Consider the following 18,882-nt stretch of genomic DNA (forward strand, 5'->3'; position numbering starts at 1 on the left):
GCCATGATTTTGCATGCATTGTATCTTCAAATTGGTGGAAGGCGTATCGGATGTCCTGAACAGTCCCGGAAAGCTTTGTCAGCCAGGAAATGGTTTGGGTTTCAGTTGCTTTGATGAGCAGTAATGCACATGTCCAGAAGTTTGCATCAATTAGAATCTCCTTTAGTCAGTAGCTGCAGACGTGAATGTTATGAGATGTTGATATGACCCATGTCAGAACTGATGCTTAGGAATCTGTTTGTAAAAAATAAATGAATGCCACTCTAGTTCTCAAAACAGCGCATACTCTGTTAAAAATTTTGTGAGCATGTGCAGATGTCTCTTGAGTCACTGTTGTGTAATCTGTATCTTATTTGTCTTCTTGGTGTCGTGTGCACATATCTCAGAGTTTATAGCCTTATCAAACTCACTGTCAATGCTGCTGCTCTTTCCTGTCACCAGGAGAAACTGGCCAAGAGTATCCATTACCTCATCAGCAAAGAGGACCAGGTCAGGACTCAGATTACTGAGCTGGAGCAACTCATCAATCAGACTGAGGTGAGAGAGCTGACTCATGCTGCTGCAACGCCGACATCCTTTGTTCACTCTTAAAATCTTAAAGAATGCACTGCAGCGTTTAAATGCGGTTTTCAAAAATCACAGGTTCATGTTATTTATTTTTTTGTATTTTGAATTACACTTTGAAAATCTGTCAAAGGATGAAAAGTATTTATATTTACAGTTGTTGCATGTCCCTTATTAACAGGGAAGAAAAGGACTTTAGTTTTCATGCATGTCCTTTGAATAAAGCTGCTATGAAGTGCTTTGTGTTAATTTTTCCCACCTTTTATTATCTCTTTTAACCTTGTAAACCCCAAAATCCAGTGATGGGTTTAAAAGACATGTTATGTGTAAATAATTGCCAAACTGACACCAGTTATTAGAGCAGGAAACTATAAAACAGAACTAATCACCAGTGATGTGCTTCTCATAATGGTACCAAATATAAGCTTATTATTGTGATATTTTATTGAAATCTTTTTTTTTAAAAATGTACGTATCTCATTTACAATTCAGGGAGACTAATCTTGGTTTAACTGCAGGCCGTGTTTACGAAGAGCATATAGGGGACAAGTATGGAAATAAGTTAAAAATATTAGTAAGTTTGCTGTGATGAGATTCTGTAAATAATAACCAAGAATCCATTAGTGACTCAACTGCAACCAAATTGCTATAGTGTACATTTTTTTGACTGAATTGCAGACAGTATTCGTAAAGAAATCCTACAGACACTGCTTGGGATTCAGAGGTTTAAACCCACCCTTTCTAGTCTTATACCCACCGACTTTCCTTCTATAGAGGATTCACATTAGTTGTACCAACATCTTATACAATCTTTGAAAATGCTCATTTTCAATCCTAAAACTGAATCTGAGTGCACTTATATTCATAGTTCTAGAAAACATAATAAATATGTAGATTTATAAAAATAAAAAATACAAATATTTATAAAGCTTTCTGGAAACCAGTCTGTTCAGTTGATGAACCATTCAAAACCAAACTTTCTCTGTATATGAATAAGGAAGGTCACTAAACAAACAGTATGCAAACCACTCAAACAAGGGAACACAGGATTTGGCTACTAGTTTCTGTCACTCGTGTCTGGGTTTCATCCTGACCTTGTTCACCTTCTACTTTGAAGCTGCTCCTAAATGGAGAATCTACACCATTGATGTTTGTGGCTAATGGAGAAAGTTGTTATGTTTGTGACAATCCCTAGTTTGTATCACATTCATTTTTCTCTGGTAACTGTTCTTTCTAGCTGCTGTAGCTGTGTGATGTAAACCTTCATGTTTCTGCCTCATTGAGTATTGCCTGCAAATGGCCATGACATCTGTCCTAGAACTATTAACTGAGTTCGTTCAAGTGGAACATCTGTCAAACATAGACTTAAATACAATGACATGATGAGCAAAATGTTGAATGCCTTTCTGAACCCCAAATCCACTGGTGGGTGGAAAAGCCATGGTATTATTCTTTTTTTTTTTTTTTTTTTTTTTTTCCGATTACCTAAATTACATCATTTATCAGAGCCAAAAAATGTAAAACAGAATCATTTGATTTCAAATTTTCTGGCACTCCTTGAACTACTCATCAAAGATGTACACATTTTTCAGAAAACCTGACCATGTCTAACCTTAAAATCATGATTTTTCACAAAATAGTTGTATTCTACATGTCTCATTTGAAAATTTGTCAAAAATAGGCTGTTTGTTCAAACAAAAATCAAAAATCACCCATTTCATGCTCTTTAATTGTTATAAACTAATGGAGATGTTCTGTGGCAGACTTGACACGCAGAAACTTCTAAAGAAATTTTTACTTATTGTACCAATGTGTATATATTATTTATTTTGCTTTCTACAAATTCACCAAAATATTTTCTTCTTGCAGGAAAACGGCCAGCTAGCGGAGCGTCGAGCCAATGAGCACTTTGAGCGTCTGTTTGAGACTCTACAGGAGAGAAAATCCGAGATGCTCAGGTCCATCGAACAGTCTCGTAACCGCCGCCTGGACCAACTCAAGGGCCAGGTATAAAATGCCAGGACTAAATTAATTTTTTGTTCAATATTCTCCATATTCATGTGTCTATACTCATCATACCATTAACTTTTGATATACACTGGGCCTGCATGAAACCCATAAAGAGTACTTTCTTTGTACTTCCCTAGATCTGTCTGAAAAGGGCTTAAAACTAGTGCTTTTCTCAAGATGACTGTAATAATTGAATATTTAAAGTACATTGACATTTAAGTGTTATTTCACAGGTGGAGGAGTACCAGGGTATGCTGGAGAACAGTGGACTGGTGGGCTACGCTCAGGAGGTGCTGAAGGAGACCGATCAGTCCTGCTTCGTACAGACTGCTAAGCAGCTGCATGTCAGGTACACAGCAGAGCCATATTCATTTAGCCATTTATGACAGTTTTGACTTGACACATTGATCAGTAACATGGAACAGCCTGTAGATATTAGTTCAAATGGAAAAGTCCACAAATTGAATAGTAGAATGTTAACATTAGTCTTGTATTTAAGACCAGGAAAAGGCAGCAAAATTCCAAAAGATGGTTTGTTACAGTGTTGATATCACAGGTTTGTGCAATTTGGAGACGCACAAATCAACCTGCTTTGTGATTAAAAATATTAAAGCACAAATGTATTGAATCTGATTTGCCTACTGGGTGAAATATTATTAAAAAATAGTGCTTGTCCATTCAGAGGCAAATCAGTTAATGAGCTTGAAATTACCAATATTTGTAAATAATTAATAGAAAACTTTGACATCACCACACCTAGCCAATAGTCAAACAGTGCACTCAAAGCAGAGCTCCATTGTTATGAAGTTTTCATCTTCCAAGCCAACACAAGGAACAGTTGTTAGCAGGTAAAATATTGGAAACCGTCAAATTAATAATTAAGCAGCTTAGTAAAGATTACCAGATGCAAAATAAATGTCAGATTACAGAAGGAAAACATGATTTTTTTTTTTTTTTAAAAAACCAAATCCACAATCACAGCCTGAAGTCACTCCTTTTGTCCTGTTTACATGCAGTGTATCTCTTTAGTTTTGGTCTTTTTGAAGCTTTCAGAAGCGGGATTTGGCCTGTTTATTTTAGCATCCTGAGCATCAATCTGATCATGTGTTTGGGTGACTAGAGTGTGTCAGGGAGACACAAAGCCACGTGCACAGAGGTTACTACAGTCAAGGGCAGTTACAAGAAGGCTTGTGCCGCAGTGTCCAGTCAGTGTTGGAGTATCCTCTGCTCTAAGCTGACTAATTGATCTCCATTAGCAGCTTTGGATAATCTGGAAACCTCTTCACTCAAAAAACATGATACTGCGACCCGTTTAGTTTTCTCCTGTGGACAAAGATTTGGCTTTTAATCCTCTTTTTCACTTATGAAGTTACAAGTGACGAACGAACCCCCAGAGTACAAGGCTGATTAAAGAATCGCCAGGACATACCTGATTGAAGAGAGAGTCTCTATGCAGTGAATAGAGGTCCTATTTGGTGTCCTTGCTAATGTATGTGGTGGGCGTACAAAAGCATGATTCTCCAGTAATAATGGTTTCCTTTGTTACGTCTGCCTTAATGTTTTTAGGATCCAGAAAGCCACAGAGTCTCTGAGGACCTTCCACCCTGCAGCCGACCCCTGCTTTGATGAGTTTGTGCTGGACACGTCCAGAGAGGAAACTCTGCTCAAAGAGATGTGCTTTGGTGGAGGTACGGCTGATTTATTTCAGTTACATGATGTAAGATGAAAACAAACACTGTTTTTTGTTTGTTTTTTTTACCCAGATGTAATATTTACCTTAACACTCTTGACAGTGTTGGCAAAAATACTATCTAGTGCATCAGTTTGATATAAATGTAAAGCAACCTGAATATTAACATGTTTTGGACTGCTTGGTTAATCCTGGTTTTAATAGGTTTCTTTGCTCACTCAAACATTACTCCACTGACGTTTCTCTGGAAAACAGTGTTAAAGGACAAGCTGCTTAATCACGGGTGACTGGAAAAAATGGAGAAAATGAGTCTCAATTCATGTCAGGAAAATATGGTGACATTTTCAGCTTCTATTAATTTGTGACTATGAAGACGGCCTTTGTTCACGTGTCTTCTATAGTCTAGACCATGAAAAAACGTGGCCGTATTATGTAGAGTCTCGCTGTTTGGAGAAGTTTTGAAACATGAAAATAGAGCCAGAATAAGCAGTTTGTCCAGCACATGCATGGCCCTGTGAGCGATGCTGTCCTAAGAGGTCAGAGGTCATCTGTGGTCACCTAAATTGGATAAACTGGTTGAGCGGTGGGTGCACTGGCAGGGGATTTGACTGCTCTGTGAAGCTTTGTTCTGGTCTGCTGAGTTGCAAAGGCTTCTTATGTAAACAACTACTCAGGTAGAAATTTCCCAGGGATGAAAGAGTGCATACTTTCTTGATTGCTTTGACGTACAGCCTCTCTGGAAAATACGTGATTTTTGCACTAGTGTAGGTTTTTCTCATTAGTATGAGGTCGTGACAAGGAGACTAAAGAGAGCAAGTTGTAGCAGACTCGATCAAGCAGCAGGAATTACCACATCTGATATTGCACCATGCCACTGTCATTTTCTTCAACAAACACAAACTGTTGACATTTTATTCAGGACTATTTAAGTTTTAAATGAGATCTTTATGGTCATTTTCAGAATTTGAAAGAGCTGAACAAGATTAAACTAATTGGTTTGTTCAAAAATGTTATCAGAGATGGAATGACACTTTTGATGAAATGCTAAAAACATTCTGCAGAAACAGCTTGATTAGGAAGTGTAAATTAATCACTGGCTACTGAAAAGTCAGGCATAAATTTAGACATTTCCCATAAAGCTGCAGGGTTGACGTGTGTGCTGCAACATTTGGTGCAAACTTGCATCAAATTGAAGTTTCTTGAACAGTTAATAATCATATTATAAACTAAAGTTGGAGACTTCTATGTAATATACTGCAGTCTTACAGCAATGAACCACAATTGTATTGATATATAATATGATGTTCATATTGGACCCACCTTCCTCACATTCCTGACTTAATGCAGGGTTTCTGCAGGGCATTAAAAAGCATTCATAGTCGTTAAATTGATTTTGTGTAAATTAAGGCCTTAAATGGCATTAAAAATCATTAAATTTGATTCTCAGTTGCATTAAAAATTCTTTCTGCACTTAAAAAAAAAGAAAAGATAATAGTGATATAATAATATATAATTATAGACTGCGATTTGTCAGATATGTGCATCTGCATAAACATGCCGAACTATTGCGATAATTGTTCCAGCTGGTTGGGTACAATTGCCAAAAACTGCATGTTTGGAAAATGGCTGGCAGGCTCCACCAGGTGGAGGATAGCTGGGAAATGGGGAAATGTAAATTCCAGCAAAAATGGCTAGAAAACATGGAATTCAGAGAATGACTATAGCCCGTGGGTGGTCAGGGGCTGTTTCCGGATTCAGAAATAGTGAAATGTAGGGACAGTTTTCATATAAAAATCATCTTTTACAAAAAAACAAACCTGTGTAATTTATTGAGTTCATGGTCGTGGCATTAAAGTTTTTATAGTCTAGCATTGAAATGGCATTAAAAAGCTTTAAATTTGACTGTCTGATTTCTGCAGAGACCCTGTAATGATATGATAACAGGACTGGAGATTGAAGACAGCCTTATTAAGGCTGAGCGATGGTTTGTGACATTTGGCGTTTCAAATGTGTTGCTCACATTTTACCTGACAGCATGGTGTATGCCAGTGACTGAGAAGTGCTGAATATTGTTTGTTGCAGATGGAGATGGTGGCAGTAGGTTGTGACAGTTCTCTCAGACGTAGCTATCCGCTGACAGTTGACTGGTGTTTTGACAGAGTCTCTTTGTCTGTCACAAGCTGGTTAGTGCCAATGAAGGCTTTACTTTGAGTGGCAGCTGTGCTTCCAGACTTCAGGGTATAAAAACAAATTATTTGGGGATTAAATGTTGCTGATAATATAGATAAAGCTGAAGTCCCTTGGCGCTGGTCCATTATCCCTCAAGTGCAGCTAAACAAGAGACAGTTGTTCCAGTGACCATTGGTGACAAACAAAGCTGTGGGTGACATGAGTTTCTGGTGTTTTGTGGCCACACTGGAGAGCAGCGCTGGTTTGTTTGTCTAAAACCAAGATTCACCTCAGAGGCTGCTGCTGGCTCTATCGAGATGTACGGACAAGTGAACTGGAATGGAGCGTTTTCTCAGCCTGCTCAAACGAAGGGACATTTAGATAATTAACTATCAACTCCCCATGTAAAATGTTGGATACAGGAACCACTCTAAACCTATGTTTAAGAACATTGAATGATTATAAATCGATGGAAAATGTGTCTATCACAAGCCCACAAAGGAAGAAGTGGGTTTTACAGTTCATGAGTGTGAAGTCCTTGAAACATGTTAGACCAGTTGAAGTCACTGAAGCATAAAAGGTCAATAGGATACAGTTGGGTGGGGAGGCAAAGCAGTACAATATCGGAATAAGAAAGGTGGAAATTGAATAGCATTGCATACAGCACAGCGAATAACTACCAAGACATAAAATTCAAAGATGACTTTACATTGTTTAACATATTCAGATGATTAACAACCACTGGAGGTCATGGATAAGTATTTCAATAGTTGATAAAAGGAGTTCATCCTCTGTAGAATAACTATATTTATGCAAATGATTAATGTTGATGTTTCTAACATTGTACTGGTTTTAATTTACATTTTTGGAACCAAATTAAGAGAAAGTATTGTACATTTATGAAGACAACATTTTGATTCTAGGTTTCCTTGTGTCATCCTTCTGTGAAGTTAGTCATTGACATTTAGCTGCAGATGAGACCAAAGTGTCAATGCAGGCCAGAACTTTGTTATGTAATATGTCCCAATCCTAAAGTTATGTTTTAGTTGTTTATTCTGCAGTTTTTTTGTGTGTAAACAAGTCTAACAGATGAGCATAGCCATTTACATGAATGTAACAAACAAAAAACACAATTACACTGTCCTCATTTTAGCAATTTTCTTCTAACATGACTGAATATTCATTATTTTGCTTCTTGGGGCTTTTTCATCTAAAAATGTAGCCTAAACGGATCAGTGCTGTATCCTTGAGGGAAAGTGCTGCATGCAGCATTTGTGTGGAAGTCATATTGATGTGTGTCTTTGATCTAAATAGCCTGCAGGAGTTAATGGTGCTCTTACTCTGAGCTCAGAGAGGGAAAAGAAGCTGTGAGGGCATTTGTATTCTGCAGTAATTTAATTTAAGTCTTGGCAGATGATGCAGCAGTAAAAACCCACTATGGCGCCTCTGTATAGTGTCTTCTAGTCCTTTTACAGTACATGACTGTGTTCTAATACGGGAAACTGAAAATACATGTATGTTTAGTTATAAGGGGAGTTTTGCAACACCGAATGCTGATTTTAAAGATGCTTTTGATGAGTAGGTCTTGTTCTCTGCTCAGTGATAATAGAAAAAACATGACTTAATAGCCTATTGTCAGCTCTTGAATATGATTTGAAGTCCTCTTGCTGATGTATAAGGCTATCTGTGTTGGATTTTTCTCCTCAGTGCCTCTTTCTTGTCCATGTTTTTTGTCATGTGTTCCCCCCTTGGAGAAGCATGTGTTTGTGCTCTGGCATGTTAACCCAGCTGTGGCCCTGCTGCCAGTATTGACCTGATGCTCTGCTTCTCAAGAGGCTGTGAAAGACTGCGTTGTCAATAGTAAATGCCCATTTGTGGTCCATTTCAAACTGGGGTTTCCTCAAAATGCCAGGCTGAGAACAGTACTTCTTTCAACTATTTTCACTTTAACATCTCCTTTACAAAATACTATAGCTCATGGAAAAGTGACCAGATTATAAGGAAATGTTGACAGCCTGGTCCTCGCATATTTTAGAGTGAGTTGTGGAATGAAAATGGTCACAAGAGAGAGCAACTCCCTGTAGTGTAATTTGGCCTCGATGCTGTCTGTCTGGCAGCAGTCTGTGCTGTATGTGATCAGTACTGCTTTTTTTTCTCCCCTCTGAGTCATTGAACCAGTGCTGTCTGCTGGGTTGGATGGCTGACTGCCCTGTTGGGTCCTTGCTTGTTGGTCCATCTGTTGAGAACAGGTGAAAAAATGAAAACTAATTTGCCAGTATAGCAGATGGTTTGTTCCCCAGGAAGGATGTCTGATTGTGATTTACTCCAAAGTGGAAATGCATTACTCTACTGGGTTACTACTCATTAAAATGAAGGAATGAAACTCTTCAATACATCAATCAATCATTTGGTGCTGTGGTTTCAGGTGCTGAAAATAAGAAATTGGAGAAAGAACGTACCTGTGGTAGTATTTCACCTCCATTAATTTGGGCAAAGTGTGAAAATGCATCTTAAAAATCAAAAATAACAACTGTAGGGTTCAGGCCAGGTAGATGAGAAAGTATTGGGCTTTAAGAAGAGGCAAGCTCATGAAGGAGAGCTGCCTGGGAGAAGTGACTTTGGAGATTGAGGATTAGCCGAGTGACTTGGGAGGCTCAGAAAGCTCAGCAGCGGTCAGCGAAGGGAATCCATCTGTAGGGGAAAGGAGCTTTAGAAAAGGGAAGAACTGAGAATGTCACAAGATGACAAAAATAGAAGGAGAACTAGAGGGATGGAAATATCACAAAGTAGCTGAGGAGAGGGATTCACTCAGGGAGAGTGTTAAAAGTGGGAAGAAGAACGCCTTGATCTTGGAGAGAAATCCGGTGACCTACATGGTTGCAGTAATGCGATTTCTGTTTCTGGAGAAAAACTGTAAACGATGAGAAGACTGAAATCCTTAGAGGGGTCTGTCCTCTGACATAAACCAGAGGAGGGGTGGGAAACTAAAGAGGAATAGAAAGCCAAAGCCAAACAGGTTGAGGCTTCACGACAAATCCCTTACAGCCACCAAAGGGAGAAAAATGGACGATAAATGTGACGACCATATAATGGATGAAACTTAAAGTGCGAGAGAGGAAGTGAGAGGTGATGTTGTTGGTGGTGGGGGCGTTTTTACAAAGTGCATTTCCTGGCAGGGAGTCTGTGAAAACCTCTTAAGCTCCATTATGCAAGATGGTCTTGTCCATTGTCCTGAGTGGATAGTCCTGATCCTAACAAATCTAATCTTTGCCACACTTGGAATGCTCCATTTGCTTAAGCTTAAGTTATTCAGCTGAAGTGCAGTGCTTAGCATGATTAAGAAACAGATGATTGTACTGTAATTCCTTTGTATTCATAGTGGTGTTTCCATTTATGCGTATGATCTGCTGCATCTTGTTGTTCACCAAAAATCATATTTTCAGTATTAATCTCTGTCATTTAGGATATTTTTTAATAAATGCGACAACAAATTGGCTTTGTTTCTAAATTTTATGTTACTGGTTGCATATCAGGCAAGTAAAATGCCATGTTTTAGACCGCTTCTTCATCAAACACGATGACTTACTTGTTTGGAGAATGACCCAAGTTGACAGTTTCTCTGGTTTTCTTTTTTCCCACATTTCTTACCCTTCTCCAGTTCCAGACCCTCCTCTGATCGACTTGTCCAATAGCCGTGTCTATAACGAGGCCTCGATCTGCTGGAGGCTGTCTGATGACCACCTACCCACAGATCACCACGTGCTCGAATACCGCAGGTGGGTGCAAACCCAACATCAAGAGAATATAGAAGGACTTTTTAGAACCACAAACAAGCTAGAAATGTGTGGGGAAAATTGAAATTATTACCATGTTTTTCTCCAGACTTGGGGGCCCGAGAGAGTCCCCATCCCAGGAGGACGGTGAGGACAATGGCGTCTGGAGGGCTACAGACAGGGTTTACGGTCCCAGCACTGTGGTGTCTGACCTGGAGCCTGACAGCAGGTACTCCTTCAGAGTCCGAAGCTGCAGAAACTCCATGTTCAGTCCCTACAGCCCCGAGGTCAACTTCCACACACCACCTGCACCTGGTAAGCCTGGGATGTGTGCTCTCCAGAAAGTTAGATTTATTCACTTAATCCCCTTTTCCCATTAAGTCCTTAGTTGGATGTAAATAAAATCGAGAATGGTGAGGACTGCCGAAGATAAAAAGTAAAAAAAAACAACAACAACAAAAAAAAAAACAATCTCACTGCGTATAATTTGACTCAATTCTCTTAATAAGTTCAATCAGTTCTAGCTGTTTTATTTGTTGACGGTGAGTGCATTCATTAATCGACGAACTATCTGAAAACCAACCCGTTATTGGGCCTCCTTTTGGCCAAGGCAACAGCTAAGCTCCTCTATCGCCTTTAGTTCTCAGAGCACGTCTAAGTGCATTGTGCTCGATTTTTAGAAAGATTATCCAATGACAGATGCTTCACTGTGTTTTTGGATTTGGAAATCTCTTGGTGCTTGCCCGGTGGAGGTAATGAAGCACAGTGATGTTTTAGTTTATCACCATAGTAATGGCTTTTTTGTTTCAGATGACAGAAACCAGTATAGCTTTTGTCTGAGTGTGTGGAAGCGGAGTTGTACAGGGTGACAGCTTGGAAAAGAAACCTGCAGTTGCATCTGTTGTTGGCATTTTAAGCTTGCCTGAGAGAAGGCAAGGTGGAATTCATTAATAAGGATCATCATCCCCAACCATCTGCTGGAGTTGAATTCAATTCGTACTGTCCCACTAAGGAACTGTATCGCTTTGATTTCTATTCTGCTCGATGATCTTTACTTTTCCCTTGCATTGAGCAGCTTTCACTGATTTTATATCTGCCGTAGCCATAGTCTGGGGTTTGAAGAAGCCTTTTCTGTATTAGTGTCACTAAATTTTGACACATTTACCAGAAACCAGAATATATTCAGAATCTCCCCCACCCCCCTCCTTTTTATTCCCCCCTCACAGGTAGAAGCCTGCATCAATATCAGTCGGTTGCATACATGTCACATCACTGTGTGATCCGATATAGCTGTGCTTTGACTTGTGTCCCGCGCAAGCCTTTTTGTTTGTGCGTTGTTGTGTGATTGGAGCTTCCACATTCCTGTGTTCTCTGGTTCGTGTAAGACTGAGTGCATGGATTCAGTGTGCGTCAGTAATGAGGTGGAATTTCAAGCCAGGGTGAAACATAGAGGACAAAACATGTGCACATGCTCACTGGAACGCATGACGTAGTGTGAAGGGATACAGTGTCAGTTTAACACAACACATGTTTCTGTCTTCACAGCCACTTAGAAGAAAATGACATAATGTAAGCACTTGGATCAGATCTTACCCTGTCAGGTCTTGATATTCAGCAATTTGATGAGACTGTCTCCACAAAATGCGCTGACTGGTGTCACAGAACGTAAAATATATTTAATCATTTCAGGATTCAAGCTTATATGAACCAAAAATACATACATTTCCCCACTTTGCCTCCACTCTAGAAGATTTTACGTGTCCATTTTAATGTAGCGTGATAGCCAGTCAATACTGATGCATCACGTAAAACTGCTACACAGCTCTGTGTTACCCTTTGGGCAGGCTTATACTATTATAATTATCATGCCCTAGTTGTTATGAGGACTTCCCTAGACACATGCAAATGAACGGGTCTTCCCCAGTGGAGACCTCAGATTGCATGGGATGGTTGAGTGAACAGACATAATCACGACAGCCTATGTGTATCCTGGATTATGGTAATCATGACCTCTTGGCCAATGAACTATTTATAGAATGTGTTAAATTGCAACCAGATGAGGAATATAAATTGGAGCTGCATGTAAGAAATGAGGACTGGTGGAAGACAATGGCAAAGTAGGTCTTTGTTTAGCTTTTTAAGATTGTGTTACAGTGCCCTCTTGTGTCGGTCTTTGTCCCTTACTTGATGTCTAACCTATAACAGAGGAAATAACACGCAGCTTTTTGCACAAGTGATATGCTCAACAAAACGTGATTTCTTCCTCTGCTTCTCTTTCACTTCTGCCTTTTAATTCTGTTTTCTCTCCTCAGCTTTTGGTTTCCTGTTCAGCGACAAGTGTGGCTTCAGTACGGAGCGGCTCATTCTAAACAAGCGACGGGACAGCGTGGAGAGCGTGGCAGGCATGGCCTTCCTCCTCGCAGCAGAACGGGTGCAGACAGGCAGCTACATCGGACTAGATTACATCATTGGGGACACGGGCATCTCTCAGGGAAGGTATGCAAAAAAAAAAAAGCTGACAACACTGGGACTGTGTACAAAGAAGCTGTCGAACATCGTATTTTATTTGCTACGTACAGTTGTAAAGTGAGGTTTAAGATTCGCACACATAGCTCACAGCATGGAAGCTGAGTCATATCTTGTTCATTAGACCATCAATGTGTCATCCTGTCCAAATATGAAATATTTAAAGGAGAGGGAGCTGATGAGATTTATTTTTAGGCAGAAAGTGATAGCTGTATTATCCTTTCTGCCATTTTTGTCCCATAGTTTATGCAACAGGGTTAAATCCGGACAAACCAAAAAATTAAGGGACAATTGGTCATGAAACTACCACAACACTCTTGCAGTAAAATCTCTAATTGCTTTCTTTTGCAGACACTATTGGGCCTTTAAGGTGGAACCGTACTCTTACATGGTTAAAGTTGGAGTGGCCTCCGACACAAAGCTGCTTGAATGGTTTCACAATCCGAGAGATACCAGCAGCCCGAGGTATGTGCAGACACATGGTTAATATTTACAGTTTGTCTACAATCTTTACACACGTGATGAAAAAACATTTAGTTTACTTTTTGCACATCAGACCGTAACAAACACAGACGCAACCTGAGGACGGCGCTGAGTGTGTTTGAGTCGTACCTAATCCTGTGATGTAACAGAACCAGTATAAACTCGTAAAGCGCTTACCCATACACAAACCCTGCCTTTCTCACTGGATCAACTCATGTAAAGGAGCACATTATTTACGCAAATTAATTTTAATTCTATGGCAATTACATAATGGATGCAAGGTGATAACCTCAGGCAGCATCCAGCCAGTCATTAGAAGGTTGGGTTTGCATTTTTTTCCTCCAAAGAAAATCCTATAAAATCAGAAGTCCTTGTTTGAGAGGAATCAGTAAGTGTAAGTAATATGTGTCTGGCTCAAAACCCTCCTTAAAAATGTTAATATTTTTTATCTGTCGGGTTTGTTTGTCATATTTGCTTTTGGGATAAGCATTTTTGTAACATTACATTATAAAAATCAAAACATTTAGACAAAATTAAATTAATTTAGAAGTCATCATTAAATCCTGCCCTGCAAAACCCACTCTTCACACTCTTGGATCACCTGGTAAAGATATTCACTGTCCTTTTGGTTTTACACATGATATGATCCTGGTTTTGACATAGGTTTCAAAACATTTGATGCAGATGGTAACAAATTTTGTGCCCATTTATCTTCCCTCATTTTCCTTTCCCCCAGGTACGACCATGATAGTGGACATGACAGCGGCAGCGAAGACGCCTGCTACGAGCTCTCCCAGCCCTTCACCCTCCTCACCCTCGGCATGGGGAAGCTTTTCATCCCCAAGGCTTCTTCATCTTCCTCCGTGTCCACAGCAAACGCAGCATCTGGTGACCCCGGCAGCCGCATGCTTCCCATGCCACAGCGTTTGGGTGTGTGCTTAGATTATGAGGCATGCCGGGTGTATTTCTACGACGCCGACACCATGAGGTGCCTTTACGAGAGGCAGGTGGATTGTTCGGGAACGATGTATCCAGCTTTCGGCCTCATGGGCAGCGGCAAGGTTCAGCTGGAGGAGTTCATCGCCACTAAGAGGCTAACCTTCTGAGGGGGGAGGCAGTATGTGGATGCATTAGGTTCTCGATCGAATTAATCTTTGGCATGTTCTGGGAAGAGCAGTTTTATTGACAGGGTGATGGAGTACAATCCAAACCAATTTCTTTTGAGGGTCAGATGAGGCAGATGTGATCAGAGCTTTTGGTTCTAAATGTGAAAATGGGATCTCTGCCAGAGACTGGCCTATTTAGAGCTGGCATGTATAATGTATGACACTATCAGTGTTCACATACAGAGGTATCCAGATATAAAAGGTCTTCTCTACATACCAAAGTCTCTGTATCTGTTAATTGTATTTGACCTGGTTTTAATTGCCAGCTATGATCAGCTGTTGATGTAGAATTGGCTGCACAGATAGTCTGCAGTCACTTTAAATGTTTGTTTTAACATGAAAGGCCTTTGAGCTTACACTTACACTTCCTCCTTTGCCAGGTTTGTTTATGGATTATTTTATGTATGTTAATTATGGTGTGGACTTTGTGGGGCAGTTTTCTCTATTTGTCTAAACGTAGCAGCATAGGTGTAGATATAATCTTGGTGGACCTGAGAGAGCCTTGTAGCTACTTAAAGCTAGCGCCTTTGTGCCTTTTTTGTTTTGCTTTTTTGTTAGGAAAGGGGTCACTTAGTTTGCTCTAGCCAGCGGATGTTGGTGTCATTGCACAGACATTATGGAAATACTTATCAGCATAAATGCTGTATGTTAGATTTACTGTAGGCATAGAGTGATCACAGACACTGGTGTCAGAGTTAATCATATTCATTATGACTTATTTACCTATTTACTCTTGACTTTATCACAAAAAACACTACTTTTCCTACTTGTCGCAGTTTTGTTTAGCTGTTTTTGCACAATGAGTGAATCGTCGCACATGATAAACTTTACAATCACCGCGTTTTTAACACTACCTAGTTAGCTTCTTCACTATAAATGTTGTCAACACACATCTGTCACCACACTGATGTTTCACACTCGCAAAAGCGTCCACGTTCACGAACAAATGTGGATCCTGGAGCTGTTACTTGGATTTATAAGCCTCTCACTGTTTCTGCTCTTACATCTGTCACAGTGACTTTCAACATCATTTAACTATCCAAAACACCGTGTACTTGTAGCCAGCATTCGTTTGACAGCTGCAAGATCACTAACAGCCAAAGCTTTTTTTGGTTCCGGTGCTGACATAAGTACAACCCACAGCTTTGTGGTCTCACAGCCTTTAAAACAGTCTAAAAAAAAAAAACAAAACTCAGTTATTCAGGTTCTCACAAAAAGTGCTATCACAAAACACACCTTTCAGTACTGATGCTGTCAAAACCACCGTTTACTTGCAGTGCAGACACATTAACTGTAGCTTATTAGCATGTTACGGTTTGAATTTGGCTGTCAGACAGACGCCTAAGTGGTTGATTGGCTTGGATTGAATCAGCTCAGATGTTAGTCTTAAAGAGCACACTAGACGGACTGTTCGCTGGGAAAAGATGCTTGTTTTTTTTGTATAGAGACATTCTGTATATGTGCCTGCACATGGGTTTGTTCGTACATTTATATATATATTTTGCTTTCTGGAGGGTTAGGGTAATCGGTTTGTGTGTGTTTTCTCAGGTTTCTGGCCCTGACCTGGGCCCAATGCTACTTACTACCTCTATCCATCAGGCCTGGAAAACCTTAACTACTGTACCTTTCCTTACAGAAACAAGCTTGGTTTGATTTACAGCTTTCTTTGAAACAGTCGGTTCAGTATCTCCGCCGTCTCTCTGTCCGATAATAAGCTGATTTTTCAAAATGTTTGATTTTTAAATTCCATGTACATATTAATCCGGAGTGTATTGTTTTGAGTGGAATAGCGTGAATCATAAATGTTCATGTGATTAGTTGCTTGTGGATCACTATTGATGGAAGTTATTGTAAGCTAATGAAACCCCATTCAGCTGCCTTTGACAAGGGAGTGTTTTTTTTGTTTTAGTTTTTTTTCTAATGGAACAACCTTTTTCTCCTTTTTGTGGTGTTGGTTTGAACATTTTAGGTATCAAGTATAGAATCCTATGTTTTGGGTTAAACATTTAATTTACTTTTTCAGTTATCTGGGCAGACAATGTTCTCTAGTCTCAAAATTAAATATGTAATTACTGTCACTGGGTACATAATTCGTGTCGCAGGTGTTAATTTTTGTCAATTCTCAAAGAGCTGAACCCTGATTCCTGTATGTTTTAAAATTGAGCATTTCAACATCCTTAAAATACATCTATGCATTGAGAAATCAGCAGGGCAGGTTCAGTTTTAGTTCCCGTCACAGAATGTATTCATCATTGCAGAGCAAATCGTTGAATGTTCAGTTATGTTTTTAAGGTCTTCTGTTCCTATTGATTTGTTCCACTTGAGGTCACAGCACACTTGTATGTAGTTACAGAAATCTGATCAAAGGCTTGTAATCTTAATACCACAGCCGATGCTAAATTAAATGCATCCTCTAGCCTTCCTTTCAGTAATTAATTCAGAACCAAATACTTTGCAGGCTGGCTCTAAATCTAATTCCAAGCTAGCACTTTAAAAATCTGTAGCATGTCAGCAGCTGTTTGGCTCTGCAGGTGTGTATAATACGTGTGTGTGCAATATTATTGACTGGGCTGTAGAACCGAAGAGAATATTGTAGACGTATAAGCCTATAAAGACAATTTGCACTGTTAACCGTGTATAGGTTACTTTGTGGTTAAAATGGGCTTTTCCTTGATACAAAGTGAATTTAAACACTACTTGTAAATGTTTTTTCCCCTCTGTACCACTCAGATTTTTCTGAAATTAATGACAGTGCATTTGTCCTCTTGTGTTTTTCTTCAGAGGACTGGATGTGGTGTGTAAGTGGTGGATTTCTGTATGTGCATTATGTAAAGATGTGGAAATGTTGTTGTTTGCTCTGATTCCTGGAAAGGCTACACTTTTTAATTTGCTGTGTGGGGATTTCTTCAAATAAAACTAGTGTGTTTTTAAATCTATTTTGTCTCGCTAATATTGTTTTTGTATTTGTGCAGTTGTATAGTTACTGTTTGATTGATTTAGCAGCTGTGATGTACAAACATTTGCACAGTAAGTTAATCACCATTTGTTAAATATCTTTCAGTAGAAAAAAAAACTAATTACAGTTTTAAATATGTGATTACTTGATACAATTTCATGAAATAGTCTTTCTATTCTGGTATCCCACATTAGTTGTTGCAGAATACTTGTATTTATAGTGTAGAAATGTCTTGCATGTATTACATTTGTAATTGAACCACATATTTCACATATTTCTACCTAGACACTATGGGAGCATTTAAAACCCCTATTTGCTATTTTTTAAAAACAGTTCATTCATGTGTTAAGGTATTTTAGGATATTTATAGCTGTTAATATTTCTTTCTACCTTCGTCGGACCTTTTGCTTTCTTGAGGGGTGCATTGATTTGCTAAAAAACACCAAAGGATCAGGAGTCAATCAGCTCAGGAGATGTCGATATCTTTAGAGACACGTGCACAAGATATTGACTGTATACCTTTGCAAACAACTGCTTATTTAAGACACATGGTGAAAGTCAAGTTTTTTTCTTACCATGCCCATATGATGTTTTGTTAACACTAAAAGATACATCATGAGCCAAACAGCAGTCAATGCCATGGCTGAGCATTTCTGCAAGAATTACAGTATTCTGGGCATAGTCTGAAAAACGGAGAATCAAACTTACAGCATTTAAAATAAAACAAACCTAAGCAACCAATCCTGTCAACTTGCATGGTCGGGCTTTTTGTTTCCTTATTCTTCTAAAGAGTCAGTTTCCTGTTTGACCATGTGTGGCTGAATTAGTCAGATTCCACTGTGAAGTGTACAATAGTTTTACAGTGGTTGAGCTGATGAGCCAGAGTGCTTCAGTGTCAACACGCTGGGACGAGCGAGGGCAGACATAGTTACATCTAAACCTTTTTAAGGCAGGAAGGGGGTATTTTCATGAAAAGCTAAAGTCTGCAAGTACATGGTTGGCTGACACTGAAACACTGTTTGCAGCATGCTCTACATACACGATGGATTAGTACAGCATTCTGTTATCATGCTGGTCAATATTCATGTATTAACCCCTTTGCGACATTGTTGTTAAACATCACATCACATTCCATATGATAAATTAAAAACAAAGCCAACATAATGTGTATATCTAAACCATTTTAAGCCAGAAAGGTATTCATTTAACAGGGAAAAAACTTTCAAAAATGTAACTTTGATACACAGAGGTGAGTTTTTAGCGAAAAATCTGCAAATGGAGGGTTTTTTAAAACAACGGATTGAAAATGTGGCCTTCCACCTCTGTACAAACAGCAACTAACTCTGAGTTGATAGTTCCTGGAGTCAGATTGTGTTAAGAGTAATGTAACCATCCAGAAATTCTAAGCACGTTTTCATTATTGTTTACATTACTTAGTTGTATATTTAATTTTTATTGTCCTCACATTATCCTACAGTGTTTCAATACACCTTCTTTATACAACATGGATGTACAGATGGGTGATAAATTAAAGGATAAAAAAAC

General features: G+C 39.1%; 1 protein-coding gene across 8 annotated transcripts in view; it reads left to right on the top strand.

Annotated features, from left to right (window-relative positions):
* The window catches only part of trim36 (tripartite motif containing 36), a 34,625-nt gene extending 17,308 nt beyond the window's left edge, over positions 1 to 17,317 (top strand). For all 8 annotated transcript variants that reach the window (XM_035950719.2, XM_035950723.2, XM_035950725.2 and 5 more), the window contains 9 exons: positions 442 to 537; positions 2,434 to 2,571; positions 2,808 to 2,923; positions 4,141 to 4,262; positions 10,092 to 10,209; positions 10,316 to 10,521; positions 12,519 to 12,702; positions 13,084 to 13,197; positions 13,952 to 17,317. In XM_035950719.2, coding sequence (XP_035806612.2) covers positions 442 to 537; positions 2,434 to 2,571; positions 2,808 to 2,923; positions 4,141 to 4,262; positions 10,092 to 10,209; positions 10,316 to 10,521; positions 12,519 to 12,702; positions 13,084 to 13,197; positions 13,952 to 14,321 — 1,464 coding nt within the window. In that variant the 3' untranslated portion in view covers positions 14,322 to 17,317. The remainder of the gene's footprint in view (positions 1 to 441; positions 538 to 2,433; positions 2,572 to 2,807; positions 2,924 to 4,140; positions 4,263 to 10,091; positions 10,210 to 10,315; positions 10,522 to 12,518; positions 12,703 to 13,083; positions 13,198 to 13,951) is intronic.
* Positions 17,318 to 18,882: the final 1,565 nt, after the last annotated feature.

The sequence above is a fragment of the Amphiprion ocellaris genome, chromosome 6 (genome assembly GCF_022539595.1).
Source record: "Amphiprion ocellaris isolate individual 3 ecotype Okinawa chromosome 6, ASM2253959v1, whole genome shotgun sequence".
Lineage (NCBI taxonomy): Eukaryota > Metazoa > Chordata > Actinopteri > Pomacentridae > Amphiprion > Amphiprion ocellaris.